Source organism: Haliotis asinina, chromosome 12 (assembly GCF_037392515.1).
Source record: "Haliotis asinina isolate JCU_RB_2024 chromosome 12, JCU_Hal_asi_v2, whole genome shotgun sequence".
NCBI lineage: Eukaryota > Metazoa > Mollusca > Gastropoda > Lepetellida > Haliotidae > Haliotis > Haliotis asinina.
The window spans coordinates 20530998-20554240 of record NC_090291.1 but is presented as its reverse complement, the minus strand read 5'-3'; the positions used below and the strand labels follow the sequence as shown (position 1 = coordinate 20554240).

General features: G+C 38.3%; 1 protein-coding gene across 2 annotated transcripts in view; it reads left to right on the top strand.

Moving 5' to 3' along the window:
- Window positions 1–1918: 1918 nt before the first annotated feature.
- The window catches only part of LOC137257756 (phosphorylase b kinase regulatory subunit beta-like), a 33711-nt gene continuing 12386 nt past the window's right edge, over window positions 1919–23243 (top strand). Inside the window, exons 1-16 of one of the 2 annotated variants that reach the window (XM_067795176.1) lie at window positions 1981–2180; window positions 3748–3892; window positions 5077–5176; window positions 8935–9042; window positions 9605–9664; window positions 9926–10062; window positions 10363–10522; window positions 11402–11599; window positions 11907–11964; window positions 12657–12734; window positions 12960–13115; window positions 15110–15207; window positions 15898–16128; window positions 16742–16846; window positions 17970–18052; window positions 18690–18701. In XM_067795176.1, coding sequence (XP_067651277.1) covers window positions 2057–2180; window positions 3748–3892; window positions 5077–5176; window positions 8935–9042; window positions 9605–9664; window positions 9926–10062; window positions 10363–10522; window positions 11402–11599; window positions 11907–11964; window positions 12657–12734; window positions 12960–13115; window positions 15110–15207; window positions 15898–16128; window positions 16742–16846; window positions 17970–18052; window positions 18690–18701 — 1853 coding nt within the window. In that variant the 5' untranslated portion in view covers window positions 1981–2056. Of the gene's footprint in view, window positions 2181–3747; window positions 3893–5076; window positions 5177–8934; window positions 9043–9604; window positions 9665–9925; window positions 10063–10362; window positions 10523–11401; window positions 11600–11906; window positions 11965–12656; window positions 12735–12959; window positions 13116–15109; window positions 15208–15897; window positions 16129–16741; window positions 16847–17969; window positions 18053–18689; window positions 18702–23243 lie in introns of both variants that reach the window. The other variant, XM_067795177.1, reaches the window with a different exon arrangement.

Genomic DNA, 23243 nt, shown 5'->3' with positions numbered 1-23243 from the left:
CAGGGACTGAAAGACAGAGTATGACTTCTCAAATACAACACGTGTTACATATGATTAGGGGTCATATATCGATAAGTCTCTGATATGACATTCTTCTAAATGGCATTGTGTATTCACAGACAGTAGCTGAAAGGCACAAGGTCGGTGAACCCGATGTCAAAAATGCACGGAAGACGTGCTAAGATAAGCCAAAATATACATTACTTCATATATGATGAAACCATGAATTGGCATCTGTACAGATCAGTTGGTAAGTAAAAGCGGCCTTCCTAGTTTGAAATATACGGAAACATAAAACTGATTGATAGTCACCATTCAAATTCAAAGCAACGCAGAGGGCTTTGAGTCTTGAAAACAAAACCAACTCACGTTTTAATTCCAAGACAAGTTCCAACAAATAGTAGGGTATGACAAAAAATGATCTTACAAATTCCCTTTGTTTGAAATTTCAGCCAGAGAGGCTTAAAGAAAGAGAGAGGTTTCACAGTTTGAGTATTGGAGGATTTGAGACGCCATTGTCAACTCGTCCATTCTCAGTCTTGTCCTTGAGTTGCTGTAAGCATACATTCTGTTTTTGTGTTTGTTGTACACCATCATGATCAGCTACAGCCAGCACCCCGCAGTGTTTGTAAAAGGCGACTAACGGGATCGGGGGTCAGGTTCGCAGGCTTGATTGACATCAATGATGCTAATGATGTTAATCACTGGATTGTCTGGTTCACGATCGATTTACGTAGTCATATAGCTGAAATATTTCTAAATGCGACCTAAAACTAAACTCACTTACCGTCACAGCCAGCTACATGACAGCGGTCCGTACAAAGTAGCGATCGATTGATACCATGAGTTTTGTACCTACTTTCTAGCTAGTAGGGCAGAATATGTTCCCCTCTCCCTTAGCACCTGCTGCAATCATTATTTCCTGGGGATTTAAACCACCGTGTCATCGTGGAAAGGGTTTTATAGCTTTTTTTTCTAATCATACATATCTTGTGTACTATCGTGCCATCCGGTGGATTAAATTCGGTTATTGAATAAAAACTTGAAGGACTAGAATTTTTCTGCGTTTATTTCTGTTTTTTTTATTTATTTTCATTTTTATCTATTTGCAGTCAGTTGTCACGTATGAGCGGACATACGTGTATGGAACCCCAGGTGCACCGGCTGTTATTCCAGACACAGAGGAATATGGTCTTTAACTGTTACTCGTCACACAATGTGCAGACCAGTTGTATTCCATAAAAGTCAAAGTGACAATATTTGAATTTACTGAAAATGGCTAGCGTATTTTGGTGGTCTAATGCTGTCTGGTGCATGTGGCAGTCAGCGCACGGGGTAATTACCTTATGATTGACAGCTACATGAAACTGTAAGAGTGACAACCATTTTTCTTTCGTTCTTGAAATATTCGTATACCATCAGCGTTTTAACTTTTTAGTGATTTCAATGATTTATTAGGGCCTCAATCGAACGTAGACAGAATAGTCAGTGAGCATGGTTCAAGGGTAGTTGAATTTTTTTCAGTGTACATGTATATTTCATTCACTAACCAGATGCATGTAATAAGATATTATCATAGTGCACGTAATTGTATTGTTGAAATGATTAATGAAACCTGGACGATAAAAATCCTACCATAATTATATTCTGTTCAGTTATCAGCATATTTCTTTGCGCCTACTAAGAAGTAACCAGTGAAAGGGCAATAAATGTCGCTTAAGTGAAAACTGTTGTCAATTAAAAGTGATGTTCGTTTAACTGTCAATCGTTCGCTTCTTCTCGGATTCAGTGGAAGAACGTACACGAACTCCCCTTGTAAATAAGTTGTAAGGAACGTAGTTTACGACTGGAATTTGATATCTTGTCATTTACGACAATGATCTGTTATGTCAATGATTATGTCACATTGGCAGAGATTGACTGCTGACGCGGTGGCCATTGACAACCACCCAAACGACGCAAAAATGCGTGAAATGCAGCAATAACCATTTACCTTTGAACCCCAGATTTGTTTACCTTATTATCATATGTATAAGTTGTGGACCTATCAGCGAGCATGAACAACCTGCGGACGAGGCTAAGGTTAGACAATCGCCTTGGCCTTAAGCGGGTCGCAATGGAGGAAGCGGAGAGTAATCACGACCAAATGGTCAAAAAACTGGACGACTATTATACGATGAGTAAGTTTTTCTGATGATAGGACAGTGCTTTCGTGCAGAGAACTTTTGATTAATTTATACGCTACATTTTAGAGAATGTTAGTCAAGGACGTCTATTTTTTGTGATCATGACCTTGTTTTGACAGATCATATGGTGTGACCTAGACACGTGCAAAACGTGTAACTCGTGCTTGACCAGGATTAACGACGCTGTCACAACTTATAATTTATAACTTCGAAAAATTATGAAAAGTGTTTTGCATAAATTTATAGAAAGCTTGGCTAAAGGTGACAATCAGCTGGTGATGATGTGATGCATTTTTTAATGACTAAGGGATTCAGTTTGGATGCATTGACAGCCACAGCAGTTTCATGCTATAGCAGAAACAGTGTGCAGGTCCACTTTAATTATATCAGTCTGAGCTTGAATGAACTTCAATATTTCAATCACACAGTGGCAATGTTTCATGTTTATACTCTTACTTCACATAGCAAAGTCAATGCAATTTAGACTTAAAGACTTCAGGACAGTGAGCACTGCTGTTCATATACTATAGCTTGAATCATGTTGACCTTTATTCTTGAAAATATCAGTACATTTCTTTGTGATTCCCCATGTGGGTTATATAAATCAAAGAAGCATTGCTAGTGATGATGAGTGAACAGTGTCATGTATTTATAACATCTTGGTGTCAGGGGTTACCGACAGGGAGACAAAAACATTATTTTTATCTTTAATATCATTTTTATTTCATCACTTTTCACTCTGCAATATGATAGAGTGTCGTAATGATGTCACTCCTGTTATTAATTATATATTGTCTGTCACTCTCAGATGACTTGTCATACAGAATGTTTGCTTGTAACAGATTCACAGAGTTAACACTAAGTGGTTCAGCCCTATATGTTGTACTGAATTTGGGGTCTTTTAGTTATTTTTGTGAGTCTTCTAGTAATTGTTGTGTTAGGTTTTGTGAATAATTCTAGTACATATCAATTAAAAAATATTGTTTGGGATTGGTCAAACAGGAGGAACTCGTACCTTGATGTTTCTTTGCTTTTTATATAACTTAACTTCCAGACTTGGATTGTAAAACTTCTTGCAACAGTCACTGGATATCTACCCTGACACAGTTCACATTTTCCGTCATATCTGATTTTACGTATCTCCTTATACACAGGGGCTTGTAATGCTAAAACCTGGGATCAAGGTATCGCTTTAAGTAGTGTAAGTAGTGATAAGACACTATCAGTAAGTGAGTAAACATGGGCTCATGCTGCTTTTAGCAATATTAAGCACATCAGGACACACTAGAAATGGGCTGCACATGTTGTACCCATGTGGGGAATCGAACCTGGGATGACAAGTGGACGTCCCAGTTGAAGTAGTGGACTTGGAAGTACTTGTTTAGAAGACTACAAAAGGACAGTGATAAGATAGCAGTTTCAGGGTCTGCATGTCAGACTAGCAGTATGCCTATCAATTAAACCTGAATGAGTAATTGATAGTGATCTGCAACATGACCCCTTCTCAGGAAGGGAACTCTTGTATTTTTAAGATGTTGATATTTCTTGTGTTTTGTTTCAGTGAAGCGCCAGATACTGCAGTACCAAAGCTGTCCCCTTGGTCTGTTCCCTACTATTGGGTCCAAGGATAACCACTCCCGTGAAGCCAATGTCCGAGACAGCATCTACTGTGCTGTTGCTGCATGGTCTCTGTCACAAGCCTACAGGTTGGTACATGCTACCTAGTGGTACTGTTGATTTCAGTCTCAAGACATTTCCAGTGGCAGACTTAGCAGCAGGTCATATGAAGAAAATCAATCATCCTGAAACTGTTACTTGCATATTTTTGGGATCACAGATTAATTTTGTATCATTTTCATATTACCTGGAAAAATGGTCAATCTCCATAAATCCCCATTTTTGTTTTGTTATCATCTTTGCCAACATGCAATTATGAATTCTAGTTATTTTCCTTGTCCATATGATACACAGACTTTACTGAAGATAACTTCTCTTGACTTCTGAGAAAGTGACAATACTTGAAGCATCAAGCAGACCATGCCATCAAAGATGGTGAATTCACTTGTTATCCACCATTGTGTATTTTAGCGCTATGTGGGGGATATAGTATTAGGCTCTGTCTGTCCATATGAATTGAAATATCTTAACAACTGTTGACTGGATTCTTTTCATATTTGATACATATGTTCATCACAGTATAAGAAAGGTCCCACTTAGGTTTGGTGACCTTGACCTTCTTTTCGAGGTTGCAGGGGACTTTGATGTATTTACTGTTGTCAGTAATATATCTTGAGAACCATTCACTGTATTCTCTTCACATTCAAAATCAAGCCTTACCTAGGGAAAGTGCAGGACCAAGTAAATTTTGGTGACCTTCACCAAATTTTCAAGTTCGTAGTGACACTGAAGATTTAAGCATGTTAACCAGCATGTAGAGGTTGGCAGTGTGATATCTCAAGAACCATTCACTGGACTTTCTTCTTATTTGACACCAGGTGACCTTCACATAATTTTCAAGCAACACAAGATTTCAGCATGTTAACCTGTATGTTAATATTGTCAGTGAGATACCTCAAGTTCACTGGATTTTCTTCATAGACTTTCAGGACTTCCCTTGAATGTTTTTCCGTAAGCAATATCTTTATGACTATTTTTGCATATTTCGTACACTGTGACATTCAAAGTCAAAGTGAGTCTTGAAAATACTTGTGCATTTGAACAACTGCAGTCAAGTGAGGTTGACTGGTCATGTTTTTTTTTACATTTAACTTCATCAAAATTATGACCTTCACTTTCATTCCTTCTTAGTTTGATTTGATGATTTGTGATATGATGTGTGTCAGTATGTGACTTTAGTGACAATGCTTGTTTCCATGTTGTGTTATTTTAGACGCATTGATGATGACCAAGGCAAGACACATGAACTTGGCCAGATTGCTGTCAAATGTATGCGAGGCATTCTCTTCTGCTGGATACGACAGGCTGACAAGGTACGTGAGTAGGAGTGACTTACCATGGTTACTAGTGGCAGCCATCATTCATTTGGAATTCACCAAGAGGCTACCATACACCAATACATAATAGCAACTAGAATTATTTCGTGATGTTGCTTGGACGGCACTGGATGTTTTTATCATAGTTCAAGTTTCAAATTTACAACAAATAAAATTCTTTTCTTTTTTAGTGGCCAACATACCCTGTCTTTTGTTGAACATTAGCAATATGACATTTGTCTGATGTCCTCCATGAAATACTCAGTGTTAAACTGAACTACTCACTGGTCTCCCTTAAAGAGGCACTGATGCGGAGCAATTTCTGTAGACTGGTTTAAACTTTTGTTATTGTTTTTCTCTTATGAGTACCCGGATGATATCCCAGAATTCGTGACTGATTTGTGACCACTGATGCGCAGTTCGTATGCGCAATTGAGAGTTTAATTATATACAGATTAACAAAGGTGAGGACATTTTTACTTAATTACAAATGAAACACTTTGAATGTTAATCATCTGCCAGTGGTAGAAATGGTAAAAAACAGTTAGGACATAAAAATAACAAAGCCAATGTACGTCTCTATATTTTGTCTCATAACCCTAATTAGTTTATTGTCATATTTGTATGATTTTGAAAATTAATAAAAGAACACACGGTCTGCTTATATAGTCTGGTTCATAATTATTGAGAATTTTTCTTCTTACTTTGAGCTATCCTAACACCTCAACTGATTCACTGATACTTAAAACTAAGTAATGGTATAAGGGAGGTAACTCATCTTGGCCTACTGAGTATAGTACAATTAGAGTTACCTCCCCTGAATTTGTAGCAGACGTCATTTTCCTCAGCACTGTCAACAATGTCTGCTGAAGATAAAAGAAGGTTGATTTTTGAGTTGTGTAATCAAGGAATTGATGATGTAAATACATTGGCAGAGAGATCAGGAACTCCTCTTTCTACTGTGTATAGGATTAGGAAGAATTTTAAAGAGGGAAAGGCTTTTGGGCACCAGAAACGAGCAGGGAGACCCAGAAAATTGGACTTCTCAGATCGCGTCCGGCTGGGAATTTTAGCGTCTAAAAAGCAAAGGGCAAGCATCTCCAACATCAGGTATGAAATGATAGAAAGGTGATCAACAGTCGTATCAAAATCTACAGTTAGAAGAAATTTGATTGATCTTGGATGGGAGAAAAAGACTGGAATTCCTTCTCCTCTCATGAAACAAGAACATAAAGACAGGCGTGTTGAGTGGTGTTTGGCACATGAAAACTTTGACTGGGAAAATGTGATTTTTACTGATGAAAGCTCAATATGGGTATATCCCAATAATGTGAAAATATGGACAAAGTCTGCGTCAGCACCGTTGTATCGACGACCTAAATACAGCCCAATGTTTCATGTATGGGGAGGGATATCCTTATTAGGAACGACCCCGCTGTGTGTGTTTGAGGGAAATCTGACAAGTCAACGCTACATTAACATATTAGATAATTTTCTCCTTCCAAGTGCACATGTGTTTTATGGAAATGACTGGATTTTGCAGCAAGATAATGATCCTAAACACACCGCAAAACATGCCAAGCAGTGGTTTCAGGAGAAAAATGTGACTGCATTACCATTTCCTGCATATAGTCCTGACTTAAATCCCATTGAGAACATTTGGGGGATGATGAAGGAATGTGTGAATCAAAAGGGGTTGACAAAAACTGAAGACATGAAGAGAGAAGTGGTCCGATACTGGGACAGCATAACTCACGAGACACTAACCTCTCTGATAGGAAGTATGCCTACCCGTCTTAGACTGTGCCGTGAAGCTCAAGGAGACTTGATAAAATATTAAATTGTTACCTACACAACATGAAAAGGTCAGTTCACTTTCACAATACATTCAATTTTATCTGATTTGTTCTCGTTTAATAATATGAAATGCATTAGCTATTCTCAATAATTTTGAACCATACTGTACTTTCTTATAATTTCTAACATGACTGTAAAATTTAAACATTGTACAGACTGCCAATGTGGATCCTATTTCACACACATATGTGATCTAGTGTGTGTTTTCTGTCATATAGATTTTGCTGAATGATAAAACATATAAATTAAAACAAATGCAAATAATGAATGTTAAACAGACTAATTTTATAGCAACAATGTCAGGCTACTACCTTGTTCAGGAATGTATCCATCAATATCCAGATAAAAGAACGATATTCCATTCATCTGCAGCTGGTAAATAATCTTGCTCTGTGTTGTGTTTTGTACAGCAGTCTAATTTGCGAAAAAGTAACACATCGTTTCACGTCTTTCACATTGGTGAAAACCTGATAGACCCCTCATTGGTAACCAGGTGTTAAGATAGCACACCTGGCAACTATTTGTATGATGTCTGCCATTCTAAGTAATTTAGTTAACCAATAATGAGCAATCAATCAATCAATGCAAGGGTGGTTAATTCTTTGAAGGGAGGATGTTGTTTTCACACTCGCACTCTACGACAGGGTGTAGTCAGTTTAGAATAGTACATCAACACACACTTCCTTTTGACAAATCCGCTGTGAAAGATAGAAGCAATTAATCAATCAGTGTATTATCGGTTAATCCTTTGATCGATGTTTGTTTGTAACTCAGCTAATAAACCCTCTTGTATCACTTACATGCACGTATTACATAACGTACAATAGATTTGCTACTATAGACCTTATTTTATAATGTTGAGTATTTACTCCAGACAGGAGACATGCCAAATGGGATGATTGGTTGAGTAACCTGAGTGGTGTTATCACTAATTATACCTGTTATAAATTCATTAACAGACCATCAAGAGAATGATGACAAATAGCATGTGTAGGTTTCCAACATCAGACGCGAGTCACAGCAAGGAAGATGTAATCTCTGTGTCGCATGCAGCCTGAAAACACTTATGGGCCGAAACTCTTTTGAGGATACCAACAGAACTTCGTTACATAAGAAATACATACAGGTATTTGCTGTGTACTTGGGTAAATAGGTGTAATCAGTTTTTTTACGTAAGAAAATTTTCAGATTTCTCTACCAATGGCAAAGTCATTGTTTTTAGTTTACAAATTCAAATAAATCAACTGTGTGTTTTTATTATCATAGATAATAAACCAGGGTAGCTACCATAGCTACCAAAATTTACATATGATATTTGCTATCACAGCTGGGCCAACACTCAAAACTATCTAGATATGAAGCTTTGCAATCTTTCGGACTGAAACAAATGGCTTGCTACATGCCTGTAGACGTCATATTTTCACATAACATGATTAAATACTAGAATCGAGGTAAAAAAGAACAGAAATAGGATCATATTGGATCAGTCACTATACCGTCCAAGCATCCGAAAAAAAAACTACACTGCTGGGATATTTTGTTAATGTGTTATTTTGGTATTTTTAAATAATGGCATATGATGGGCATCCGGCCTCCTAACTGTTCAGGTGAAGAAATTCTGCTAATATGGACCAGAGCCCAGTCCCTTTGTTCCTCACGGTCGAGGGAGCAGGTGCTGACCAATTTGCAGTTTGGTTTCGTAATTAGACCATTGGCGAGAGACATTATTTGCTCAGCATCAGTGCCTCTTTAATGACTTTACTGCTACTACTGCTGCTGTTGCAATTATTAAAATGGCTACTTTCACTGTTAGTACTGCTATTTTCAATGTTGTTAGTACTGCTACTACCTCTGTCTCTACAACTGCAACAACTGCTACTTCTAATATATTCTCACAGGTAGAGAAGTTCAAATCCAACCAAAACCCAGTCTTTGCCCTACATTCCGTGTTTGACATCATCACAGGTGATCCTATCTATGCTGATGATGATTATGAACACTTACAGGTAAGTTTACATTCTGTTATAGTTCTACATGTAAGGTCATTCATGTGTTAGAGGAACTAACTGAAGGTCATTCATGAGTTAGAGGAACTAACTGGATCGGGTGGTCAGACTCGCTGACTTGGTTGACACATGTCAGTGTATTCCAGTTGGGTAGATTGATGCTCGTGATGTTGATTTGGGTAGATTGATGCTCGTGATGTTGATTTGGGTAGATTGATGCCCATGATGTTGATCCTTGAATTGTCTGGTCTAGACAGCCGCCATACAGCTGAAATATTGTTGAGTGTGGTGTTAAACAACAAACAAAGCAACTAAGCTTTCCCAGGCAGGATGGATCATGAGTACATAGAGTCTCTGTGATGGTTATCAAAGGAGAAAACCTTTGAGAGAGAAAAAAAAATGGACATTGTTTATGATATTTGACCCAGGTCAACAATTATGCATCAGTCGTCAGTTTTATGTCTGATTGTATCCTACTGATAATGGGGAATAAACATCTTGGATATGACTAGTGTTACTTGATTACATGATACTGTATGCTGAAACCTTGTGTTGCTTTCAGATAGACGCTGTGGCTTTATACCTGATCTTCCTCGTTCAGATGATCTCGTCAGGGTGTCAGGTAGGTGAAGCAAATGCTGTCATAATGTGGGTGTCGTTCTGTATGTTGAGTATGTCAGTCTGTGGGATAATTTGACACCGTAAAATAATGTGTCATACATTATGTACTGTGTGATTCTCTGTGAAACGGGGGTACTCTTTGATACTCTGTGAAACTGGGAGGTACTGTGTGATACTTCATTTATACTGTAAGATACTCTATTACACAGTGTAATAGATGTGTTTTGTTCAACCTCATTCTACAAGCTGTTTCTGGTTTTAGCTGATATTCACAACAGACGAGGTGAACTTTGTACAAAACATGGTGTTCTACGTAGAGCGGGCATACAGAACTCCTGACTATGGCATGTGGGAGAGAGGCAGCAAATACAACAATGGCTCCACAGAAATACATGCAAGGTGAATATAGTTTCTCCATGGACACATCCAAGTTAATATCAGTGCTTCATGAGTGAGTGAGTGAGTGAGTGACAGAATGTGGTTTTATGTTGCCTTAAAACATTACTGTCATGACGGGAGACACCAGAAATTGGCTTTATGCACTGTACCTTTCTGGAGAATCAAACCCAGGTGTTCAGCATGAGCAATGAACACTTTAACCCCTAGGCTACCCCATTATCCCTTCATGAGCATGCATGCTAGTTATAGGGCTGAATGTTGCGAACATGACCCTCCAATGTGTCACTGCTTCTCTTCCAGCTCAATCGGCATGGCAAAGGCAGCCCTGGAGGCAGTGAATGGAAACAACGTATATGGGGAGCAGGGCGCTGCATGGTCCGTCATCTATGTAGACATTGATGCCCATAATAGAAACAGGACAATCTTTGAAACTATTCTTCCAAGAGAATCGAATTCCAAGGTAAAACATCTGATGCATCCTAAAGATTTTAATGAACTTTTGAAGACCAAAAATGTGCACAAAGCATTTTTTGTTGATATTGTTTGTAATAATTGTAATGAGAAGAGGCTTTAAGAGAGGTAGTTTTGTCCGTTATCGCTAAGCAATATTCCAGCTATATGATGGACCAGATGATCCACACAAATGGGATATAATGACAACGATGTCAGTAAGTTTAACCAGTCAATCTCAATCTTTAACCAACCTAACTGAAATCAGGGCTGCAATAATTCGGTTCGGTTGAATCTGACATTAAGTTTGCATTTTCAATAACCATTATCACTTTTTTGTTTTGAGATTTGATTACCTATTTAAATTATTTCCACACAGCCAAAACGAAATTTTGACTCAACTCAAGCAGTTTGGGTGCTGAAATAAGGTGAAACATGATAGGTTGACGCTGGGCTAATTATTCCATGAGAATTGTTGTCAGTAGACAATGCCAAGTTAATGATGGATTTCACTCTGATAGTTAAATGAAGCTAGATGTTTTTACTTGTATAAAGATTCAAATTGAAAACGATCGAATCTAGGTCTTGGTGAATCGTTGCAGCCCTAGTTGAGATATGTATTCTGCACCACTTTGATTATGATGATCATTGTGTTGAGTTCTGTTTCTTATGTGTACGAGGATCCACTGAAAAGGTTCTAAATCACATTGACTATGATCCTTCCTGTGGTCTTAGGTTTCTTCAGACTTGTAATCTGACACATTATATTATGATAACTGAAATACAGCTGGCTCAGGCATCAGAACTAAAACCTTGCATTGAGGAAATACATCACTAAGTCAATCCTGTCTACACCATAAGACCTTATGGGTTATTGTTTTGTTATTAGAACACTGATGCCTCCCTCCTGCCCACCGTGTGTTGGCCAGCGTTCGCCATACACGAGGAACCTGTGAAGCGCAACACTGTCAACAAAGTGATCCGCAAACTAAACGGCAAGTATGGGATCAAGCGTTTCTTCCGGGATGGATACAAGACAGAGTTGGAGGACAAGAACAGGAAGTACTACAGGCCCGCTGAAATCAAAGTGAGTCATCAGTTTGGAGTAAACATTTTGAGTTCTGTGTAGAGTATATTGATGTATTACACGTGATAATTTCAATTTAGGAAAACTGAATAATGTCAAAAATGTTGTCCAGACATCCATCTTAATATGTCCTGGGCCAGTGGTGCTGAAAGTTTATTCCCGCAGATGTATCACTAAACGTGCACATGGAAGTTTTGTTCTGTTTTTAAACATGGCTACTGTTTTCTTTCTTCCTTGTTCAATGTATTCACTATTTGTTGAAAAAGACATGAATAGAAATATCTGAATCATTTTATATTTTTCACAGAACTTTGATGGCATTGAGAGTGAATGGCCAATCTTTTACCTGTTTATCATGATTGACTGTAAGTATACATGTTATAAAACGGAAGTATATGCAACTGTAACAAACAAACCTTATGTCAGTGGCTGTGTAACATTGCGTCCATTGCTGTATGGAATAAATAATGGCAGTCACTGACCAGATGACAATGAGGATAGTACTATCATCCCCCAACTGGAAGGGAGCTGGAGAGTCGTCTGCTTCCTTTCTTCCTTCCTTTAGTCTGTATGTCTGCTTTCTAATAGGAACACATTTCCACAAAACCAGTTCAGGAAAGAATTAAGTTTTGCACAATTATATTTCTGATCACCACGTTAGATGATTTAGAAAAATGGGTTATGGCCCTTGCTCTGTACTTTTCAGCTTACTGTGGAAATAGGGAAAAGATTTCTCCAAAACTGCTGAAGCTGAAAAGAAAGTTTGCATGCTTGTCTGTGGTAGCAGTTCATTGTTTTCTTCTTGTTATGGGAGGAAAGAATGAATTATATTGTCTTGGGTGAATTCATTAAAATTCTGCCTGAATTTGGAACTCAATGTAGTGTGTTTGTGAATCCTAAGGAATGTGTTATTGTAAGATTGTAAGATGTCATGATGAAGTTTGTTCTTGTAAGATGTGCTTTTTTAATATGTGTTATCATGAGATGTGTTATTGTAAGATGTGTTATTGTAACATGTTATCATAACGTATATTATGATCTGTGTTGTGTACCATAGGCATCTTCCATGGAGACAAGGAGGGGGCAGAGAAGTACCAGAAGTTGCTGAAGCCACTGCTAGTGGAGAGTCCTGATGGTGAGATAGTGATGTTATTTCTATGTAGTCAATGATATATGTTTTGGAGAAAAATGTTGAAGTGAAAACCTGCGTCATGGTTGTGTTGTTATCACTCATTCCCACTGAAATGTATTAACTGGAATATACAACTAGTTTTGGCATCTCTTGATCATGCTGTTAACTTTAGGTGATATGCTAGTTCTGACATGGAAAAGGTAGTGATTTAATGTTGTGACCTCCCAGGGCTGCTGATCCCACGGTACTACTATGTCCCGGCAGACAAGATCGACCTTGAGAAGAGCAAACCAGGGAGTCAGAAGAGACTGGCCAGCCCTGAGGGGTCAACTGGTGGCATCTTCATGTGGGGACAGGCCGTCTACCTCATCTCACAGCTTCTTAGTACGTTTCACAGACACACGTACTCTGCAGCAGACGTAGCCAAAGAGAAACTGGTCCAGACTGTATGGTTTATCACTACCTTGATATAAGCTTAGGGCTTGTCTTGAAAGCAAGTACTGTCAGACATGATGAAACTTTACTTTGAAGGCTGCTTTTTGAAATGAGATTCGAATTTTAGTATCTGAAAGTAAAGTTATCAGCTTTTAAAGGGGCACTGATGCGGAGCAATTTCCGTGGACTGGTGTAAACTTTTGTTATTGTTTTTCTCCCGTGAGTACCTGGATGATATCCCAGATTTTGTGACTGGTTCGTGACCTCTGCTGCGCAGTCTGTATGCGCAATTGAGAGTTTAATTATAGACAGATAGATTGCCAATGTGGATCCTATTTCACACACATACGCGATCTAGTGTGTGTTTTCTGTCATACAGATTCTGCTGAATGCTACAACAAATAAATTAAAACAAACTGCAAATAATGAATGCAAAACAGACTAATTTTATAGCAACAATATCAGGCTACTACCTTGTTCAAGAATGTATCCATCAATATCCACATAAAAGAACGATATTCCATTCATCTGCAGCTGGTAAATAATCCTGCTCTGTGTCGTGTGTCTTACAACAGTCTAGTTTGCGAAAAAGTAATACATCTTTTAACGTGTCTTTCACATTGGTGAAAACCTGATAAACCACTCATTGGTCACCCAAGATAGCACACCTGGCAACTAATTGTATGATGTCCGCCATTCTAAGTAATTTAGTTAACCAATAATGAGCAATCAATCAATCAACGCAAGGGTGGTTAATTCTTTGAAGGGAGGATGTTGTTTTTACACTCGCGCTTTACGACAGGATGTAGTCAGTATAGATTAGTACATCTACACACACTGCCTTTTGACAAATCCACTGTAGAAGATAAAAGTAATTAATCAATCAGTGTGTTATCGGTTAATCCTTTGATCGATGTTTGTTTTTGTAATTCAGCTGATAAACCCTCTTGCATCACTTGCATGCACATATAACATAACATACAATACATTTGCCATTACAGACCTTAATTTATGATATTGAGTATTTACTCCAGACAGCAGAACTGCCAAATGGGAACCTTTGTTGAGTGTTGTTCCTACTAATTATACCTGTTATAAATTCATTTACTGACCATCCAGGGAATGACGGCAAATAACACGTGTAGGTTTACACCATCAAACGCGAGTTACAGCAAGGAAGATGCAATCTCTGTGTCGCATGCAGTCTGAAAACACTTATGGGGCGAAACTGTTTTGAGGATACCAACGGAACTTCGTTACATAAGGAATACATATAGGCATTTGCTGTGTACTTGGTGTAGGTGTAATAAGTTGGTTGTTTTACGTAAGACGATTTTCAGATTTCTGTACCAAAGTCATCGTTTTTAGTTTACGAATTCAAATAAATCAACTGTGTGTTTTTACTACCATAAAAAATAAACCAGGGTAGCTACCATAGCTACCAAAATTTACATATGATATTTGCTATCACAGCTGAACCAACACCCAACACTATCTAAATATGAAGCTTTGCAATCTTTCGGACTGAAACAAATGGCTTGCTACGTGCCTGTAGATATCCTATTTCCACATAACATGATTTAATATCGAGGTAAAAACACAGAAATAGGATCAAATTGGATCAGTCACTATACCATCCAAGCATCCGAAAAAAACTACACCGCTGGGATATTTTGTTACGATGAGACAAAGAATACCATGGATATTTTTAAATAATGGCATATGATGGGCATCTGGCCTCCTGACTGTTTAGGCGAAGAAATTCTACTAATATGGACAGGAGCCCAGTCCCTTTGTCCGTCACGGTCGAGGGAGCGGGCGCTGACCAATTTGCAGTTTGGTTTCGTAATTAGACCGTTGTCGAGAAACATTATTCGCTCCGCATCAGTGCCCCTTTAATGGTGACATTTCTGTTTGAACCTCACCTCATGTGTCCATTTCAGCTGATGGCCTGTTGAATGTCAATGAGTTAGATCCAATCAGGAGATATCTTCCAGCTCTAGAAAGGCCAAAGTTTAGTGCAAGGTACTCCAAGTTTCAGGTAAGATCAAAGAAGTCGATAGTATCTGTCATTAGCAAAGTAATCTTGTTTTGCGAAGTTAACATATGAATTTGTGTGTGTGGCGATGGGGTAGTCTGGAGGTTGAAGTGTTCACTCTTTGTGCCAAAGGCCCAGTTTTTATCCCCACATGGGCTAAGTGTGTGAAGTCCATTTCTGGTGTCCCCCACTGTGCTATTGCTGGGATATTGCTACAGACAGTGTAAACATCAACTCACTCACTCACTCACTCACTCACTCACTCACTCACTCACTCACTCACGCACTCACTCACTCACTCACTCACTCACTCACTCACTCACTCACTCACTCACTCACTCACTCACTATTTGGTGTGTGGTATCAACAGTATTTTATAGTGCTGCATAAATACATACTGTGTCATTGTGTCTCATGATGTCAGTCTCTGAAATTACAAATTACTCAGAACAGTTTATTGTGAGCCCACAGCAACTTTCCAGCTACATGACATCCGAAAATTGTCAGAAATGTAATAAATAGCTTCTTATCACCAGCCCTTGAGTGACATGACTTAGTTTACTTTACAGTTCTTTCAAGCCTGGATTCCGGTTATTCGGAACCATTTGTGGCTACTAACTAGCATACATCAGAATGTGAGATATGGTCACCAGTCCTTGGAGTATTGTCAGCTGCTATTTGTTTTCCTTCAAGGGGACGCCACCAGACCTGATTATCCAGATAGTCCTCATTGCGGAGAGCACACGGTTGCAGCAGCTACTGGCCACATATGGCATCCAAACGCAGACTCCACATCAGATAGAGCCTATCCAGATCTGGTCGCCGAAAGAACTGACCAAAGCCTATGAGTATTTGGGCATTAACAAGAAACTGGGCCTGACTGGAAGGCCATCCCGGCCCTTCGGGGTTCTCAGTACATCCAAGGTAGGATGTGTCGAGGTCTGGAGTAACTCACTATCTGTTGTCTGTTGTCTTGACTTTGTTTCAAGATGTAAACAATTCACTGTGCACAGTTGCATGGCTGAAGTTTGCCCTTTAGTCCTGGGTTACATTTCTAGGTTTGATAGAACCATATTCTCAAACCTCTTTGATGGGCAATTTAGAAGTTGAGTTGATGAAGAATGATGACAATATTTATGGATATATAACTTCTTTTATTCTGTGAAAGGCGACATTTAGACAGATTCTGGCTGGTTTGACAACAGTATTAGAACATCTTGAAATGTTACCTTTCACAGAATACAAAAGATGTAGATCTATAAAAGTCATCATCATTCATCACATCTTTTCATCTGGCTTTCTTCCAGAATCATATACAGGAACATAGCTGATGTAATATTCTGAGTTAATCTGAGTTCAGTCACTTTGATTCTTGATATTCATATTGATCAAGAATGAGTGATATTTGTGGATTGACATCATCTTTGCCAGAGTTTCTGATGAAGAGGTAATAATGGGATCTGAAACATTTGTGGTAAAGTATTTTGTCACCTCTGATGCAGTTGTTGTTTCATATCAGAATATGAATGTATTCCAGATTTACCGAGCTTGCAGCAAGACTATCCTCTGCTACCCACTCTTGTTTGAGCTGTCTGACTTTTACCTGGCTCAAGACATCTCACTGGTCATGGATGACTGTAAGGTAGGTTGACCATGGCTGGTTATACAAGGGAAGTAACTCTCACCTGACCCAGATCCACAAGTCCCCAGTTCTTTACGCTTGATGTTTGATTCAAACTGTTCAGCTGTTCATTTGTATTATGTTATACACAGCACTCCGCAATATTCCACATCTATGACAGCGGTGTGTAAATAGTCAAAACCAGTGATCAATACCATCATGAGCATCATCCTATGCCATTGCGACCCGTGAAAGTCCGGGGTAGAATAGGCCTTCAGCAACCCATGCTTGCCATAAAAGGCGACTCAGCTTGTCGTAAGAGGCGACTAACGGGATCGGGTGGTCAGGCACGCTGGCTTGGTTGACACATGTCATTGGTTCCCAATTGCGCAGATCGATGCTCATGTTGTTGATCACTGGATTGTCTGGTCCAGACTCGATTATTTACAGACTGCCACCATATAGCTGGAATATTGCTGAGTGCGGCGTAAAACTTAAGTCACTCACTCACTCACTATGCCATTGCATAACCCTGTTAGACACCTCTTGTTACAATCATTGGTTGAACACTGGCTCTGACCAGGGTCTTTACAGGTGGTACATTATGACAATAACAACAACAGTCATAGCATTTTTTATTAGTATATTGTACTCTGGACCATGACAGGAGTTAAAAAATCCCATTGCCCAATACCCGTGACTTGTCAGTTTTCATTTCGGGCAATTAAATAATTCCTGTATCTTACTTGTCTGTGGACTGATAGGTAATTTCCACCTATGGTTTCAAACAGCAAATAAACATGGATTTCATTTCATATCTGTTCATAATGTAGCTATTACATTTTGCAATAATAATAATTTATTATTATTTCGTTCTTTGCAATTTATCGCTCTTCAATAAATAGTCCTGTAAACATTAGCATCAAACATTGTGTCAGGGCAAGTGGAAAAATAGTCAGCACAAGTTACTTTCTTAAAGTCACTTACCCTGTTGCAAGTGACTTTTAAAAATAAAAAATTGAACCCCTACATGAGCTTCACTGCAAAATCTGCTTTTGAATTTGTTTGTTGTCATTTTCAGTCTAGACATTAGAAAACAGTTCTTTTAATTCAGGTAGTATCATATTTTCCTGTCTGTCCTCAGAATGATCTGGCGTTCCTGTCAACGCGGTGGAAGTTGTCTGGCCGCCCAACATGGTGTATGGTGATCAGGGAAAACTCAATCAGGTGAGAAGTAACACACTGTTATAGTGGATGTGTTTTTATCAGTCAGGCATTGAGACCATCTTGTTAATAGTCACAGGAAAGTAGCATTTGAATAACAACACAATGCTTCTTAAGTTTTTCTTGGAAAGGCTCTCTGACTACAAAGGAAATTCATTATGTCAGTATTTCTTTTATTTCTTGTTGAGAACGTCTTTCTGTGGTAGTGTCACACCAATGCTTTCACTTCCTAGAAAACAATGAAACCTATTAACTACAATTTTAGAAGAACATCAAGATTGTTGTCTACCAATATAATATATGCACCTTAATTCTGATAAGGACAAACTTTATGGATGAACAACTCCTTAATTCAGATGATACAATGTTTTGATACAGACTCTTGTATCAATGTCAGAGCAAGTTGTCAACTATGCAACAATCTGAGTCATATGCTTCAAATTGCTACTATGATGCACGGCAAGAACATACCTTTGCACATCCTCAAAGAGCCTTTTCATTACTTTGGTATGTATCGTTAAGAATCATTAAAGTCAATTATGTAAAATCATAATTTGATACAAACATGCCCATCAAAGCTGTATTATATGTACATATGCTGATGTGTACCAATATCCTAATTAGATGTTCTCTTTGTTAGTAAGCTGCAAAGGTTGGTAATATCCTTGACAGTTTTACTTGCTTTCAGTCGCTCTATATCCAATTACCCTGACGTACATAGGATGCAGTGATATGCTTGCATGGATAGTATCTGTTGCCCAGTGTATGATGTCCCTTTCATTTAACACTGTCAGGGTATGAGCTTGTGTCAGGTAGTCATCTCTGCAACTAATGTGGTAATCTCTTCACTTGTTGGTGCTGTTAAGGTGTTGAATCATACAGACGAACTTGCTGATTCATGTGTGGAATGTGTGGAAACAGTTGCTCCTCAGCTGACATTGCTGGACTTTTCTGTTACTTATTGGGTAGAATCTCAGTTGTTTCAAAAGGGTTGGGTGGCCGACTTGCAACAAGAGAATAGGAACATTTATGATATTCCTTAAATCAATAAAACAGTGAGGCTTGTGGTTCTTTCTGATGATACCTGTTCCCTGATACACCCTAAGGTCTAGCTGTTTCTGTTTGTGTCATGTTCTTGTTCCTTGTTCTTGATTTATTGATGCCTTCTGTGTCATCTGTCTTATCCAAATGCTCTAAAGCTGACTTCTGTCCTTTGAGAAGACATTTTGCCATGCATCTGTCATATTTGGGTGCCTGGCTGTATCCATAGCTTACTGTTTATGCTTGCGATCACAAAGTATGTTAAATGTTGACTCTTTGTATCACTCACTTAGCATCAAGTGAGGCAGACCTTTTATGAACATGAGCAAGTGTTTTGTTCCTGCTTCCTGCATAGGAATATAGACTCATAATAGCTTTGTCTTGTTGACATGCCTCGTGAAGATCTCGGTTAGAATTGTTCTTTAATAACCCATGCTTGTCGTAAGAGACGACTAACAAATCAGGTGGTCAGACTCGCTGTCTTAGTTGACACGTGACTTGGGGATCGATACTTATGTTCTTGATCATATGATTTTCTGGTCCAGACTGGATTATTTACAGACCACTGCCATGTAGCTGGAATATTGCTGAGTTTGGCATAAAACTGGACTCACTCACTCAGAGGTTGACATGAGAGAAGTTAACACTGTTCAGTCAGGTTCAGTCAGACATGGTATACATTTAATTATCTCCTAAAATCTTGGTTTTACATATACTTTAGGAGTTAATCGCACCTTTTCATTGTGAAGTGGAAATATGCCAACACCTCATTGGACACAGGCTTGTTGTGCCACTATCCATCACTTGTAATTCATCTTGTAGCAATGTAGTAGATACATTTGTGCACTTCGTAAAGCTCAGGTTCAAAGAGGGCCACTTTACATAGTGTACAGGAATTGCATCTCATGGCATGGTAATGTCAAACTGGCATGGTTGAATATTTTTATGCCCTTGGCATGTAATGCAGGGGAATATAGTCAACACCTCGTCTGTCCATCTGTCCATCCATCCGTCCATAATCATTTTGTTTCCAGAGCATAACTCAGAAACCATTGAATATTTTTAGACCAAACTTGATAGATATAATAATCTCAACCTATAGATGTGCCTTTTGCTATTTACAGAGTTTTGGCATTTCTAGTTTTTTTTCGTTTTTCCATGGAACATTTTGGTGTTAGTCTAATGGTGGGGTGGACTTCGTTCCCGGAGCAGAACACAAAAAAACGTTCAATATTTTTCTGAAAAACTTGGTAGATATATCAATCAGAACCTAAAGTGGTGCCTTTTGGTATTTACAGGTTTTTGTGATATATTATTTTCTTGGCTTCCATGGAAACGTTTCAGATCTAGTCTCAAAATGGAGGGATGAGTTTCCAGAGCACAACTCAAAATCTGTTCTTTATTTTTAATGTATGCTGACAGCACTGCTTAAAATATGAAACAAATGGTCATTGTGATTTATTTAGTGGGTAATGAAATAAAATTGACTAACTCCAAACCTATTTTTGCACCTAATATACAAGTGTTTATTGGTGGCACTCTGAATCTTACAGATTAACATGATTGAATGGCAATGCAAATAATAGGAAGTAGTGTCTTTGATGATAACATTGTTTGTGGGTTAGTTTCAGGAAATCAAGCTCTCACATTTCAAGACTTACATGATGTATACTGATTTCTATACCTGGTTTACATTGTCTACTTGCTTAGTGCAAAATGTATTCTGTGCATTCATATAGGGAGTTTGATAACTATGTTACTTCTCTGGTGAATAAAATATTTTTGATTACCCGGGTACACACCTGGAGCTGTGCCCCAGAACACAGACACACTATCTAACAAGTCATGGGTCTTTAAGTTACAGTACTCCCAATGGGCATCATTGGCTGCTAGTGACTAGTTGTATTTGCTGTTTTAATGCTAGACCCAGCAATATCCAACATCTGTAAATAGCTGAATCTAGACCAGACAATCCTGTGATTGGTAGTATTGATCTATGCAACTGGGATATGATGATGTGTCAAACATGTCTGTACCTGTCCACCCGATCTTGATTGTCACCTCTTATGACAAGCATATCTTGCTGAAGATCTAGATCTTCACAGGTCAACTAATTGCAACCCAGAAATTCGTTAGGTTCACAATATTGTCACTTCCTAAGACCAGCAACTGGGTGGTAGGGACACACTCTGCTCCAGGTCCCCAGGTGGCGGGCAGTGTGATGCTGCTAGAAATGTGTGTCAGCCTGCTGAGGAAGGATTCTTACGCTACTTCTCTAGGATTGTGTATATAAGACTGCTGTGAAATAAATATGCTAAACATTTCAAATGAAAGTTTCTTTCTCCTAAACAATCAACAGAATATCTATAAATTCATAACAATTCATGGTGAATGAAACATTTTGATATTCAGAGTGACTGTAGCTACTGATTACATAACAGGCTAGTGAAAATATGGCTGATGTACGTTTGTGTTGGGGAATTTCATTTTGAAACCATGAAGCATTAGGACACATCTTATGTCCACTTTTACGGTTTGAAACAGTGGAAAGTCATTTTTAGTATTGTTTTGTCTTTCAAAGACTGTATGTTTACTTGAGGACCTTTGATGCATGAAAATGGTATCTGTCAGTCAGAGGTTTCACTAACCTTTTACTTCTCTTGAAAATATTTGTGAAGTCTTTTGCTGTAGTTGTTCTTGGTTAAGATTTGGTGTAGAGGAAGGAACATTCTTTGTGAAGATATTTTTAGTTGTAATAAACTTTTCTGCAATTCGTAGTAGAGACATATATCCCTTCCAATGTGTCCTTGCCATTTACCAAAGTTCAAGGTGAAGGTCACTCTAAGGGCTGCTTTGCTGATCTAGTTCAGACAACATGGACCTCTCAAGGATATGTCTGGGAGTGTTCTTTTTGTGCTACAGTTAAACCTTGCTTAGGCAGACGCTTGCTTTTCCTGAAAAATTGTTTGGATAAAGAAATTTCAGCATATTCACATCACTTCATTATCAAATTCTACTCAGGTGCACAACAGCATTCCTCTGTTGAATTATGCATAAAAGTTTATGTGTATATTGTGCTGTCTGAACCTATATTCACTGATTTATGTAAAGGAACAGATGATAAGAAATTTATTCACTGAAGAGTGAAATTTTAAGAAGGGTCAGATATATTCTGAGTCAAAGTATCCTATTTTTCCTGCATCACTTTACTGTTCATTTCATGGCTTAAAACGAGGTAGTAAGCTGGTGGTTAGGTGTAAGTAAGGATAATTTGGTCGATCAATCATTTGCAAAACTAATATTTTTAAGTGTTGTCTGCCAAGAGAGACACAGTCCTGTATATTGTCTGCAGTTTATATTGTATATATTTCATTCCGTAACTACCATCCCTTACGCGAAGTTTCATGATATCTATTGTCTGAATAAGCAGGGCTCCACTGTGTGCGTCTGTTGTGTGTCTGACACAGTATTGCAGGATATTGTTTAGCTTTGATTGTTGGCCGCTATTAGATGAGTGCATAGCAGTTTTAATTAATATTTTTTATATGTCAGTGGCTCACTCACATAGCAGAACCTCTGATGAAGGCCTAGCTTGCACATGATGTCCTAGAATATTTGATAGTCCTAAAATAGAAATGTCCATGACAAATGCTGTATCTTACATGTATTGGCATGTTGGTTTGTCTACTTCTTAACTGTACAACATTCAGTTAAAAGCGAGAATATTTCTCGTGGTAGGTCATCTACTGTAGACACTCACAGATAACTTTATTACAGAAAAATGACTTCTTATTTGTGACATTTCTGGTTTTGAAGAGAAGTAAGATTTGTAAACTGTTGAGACAATAAAATGTCTGTTATTAACTCATCCTGGAATCTGTGTGACAAGTCTGACAGACATTGATTTACAACCTGTGGCAGGTTGTAATCATATGATATTTTTCATCAATAAAAGGATATCTATTTTATTCAGATATAATATCTTTCTGCATGAAGATTAAAGGAATTTTTGGCTATTAATGTGTAGAGTGAAACACTCAATAATGTCCACTAAAAATATAATTGTTATTTCTGTCATGGGGAATAGGGTTAAAGTGCTGATGATGTCATTTGCCCGTTACTTAAGATTTCTGTGGGGGTATTTGTATGCTGT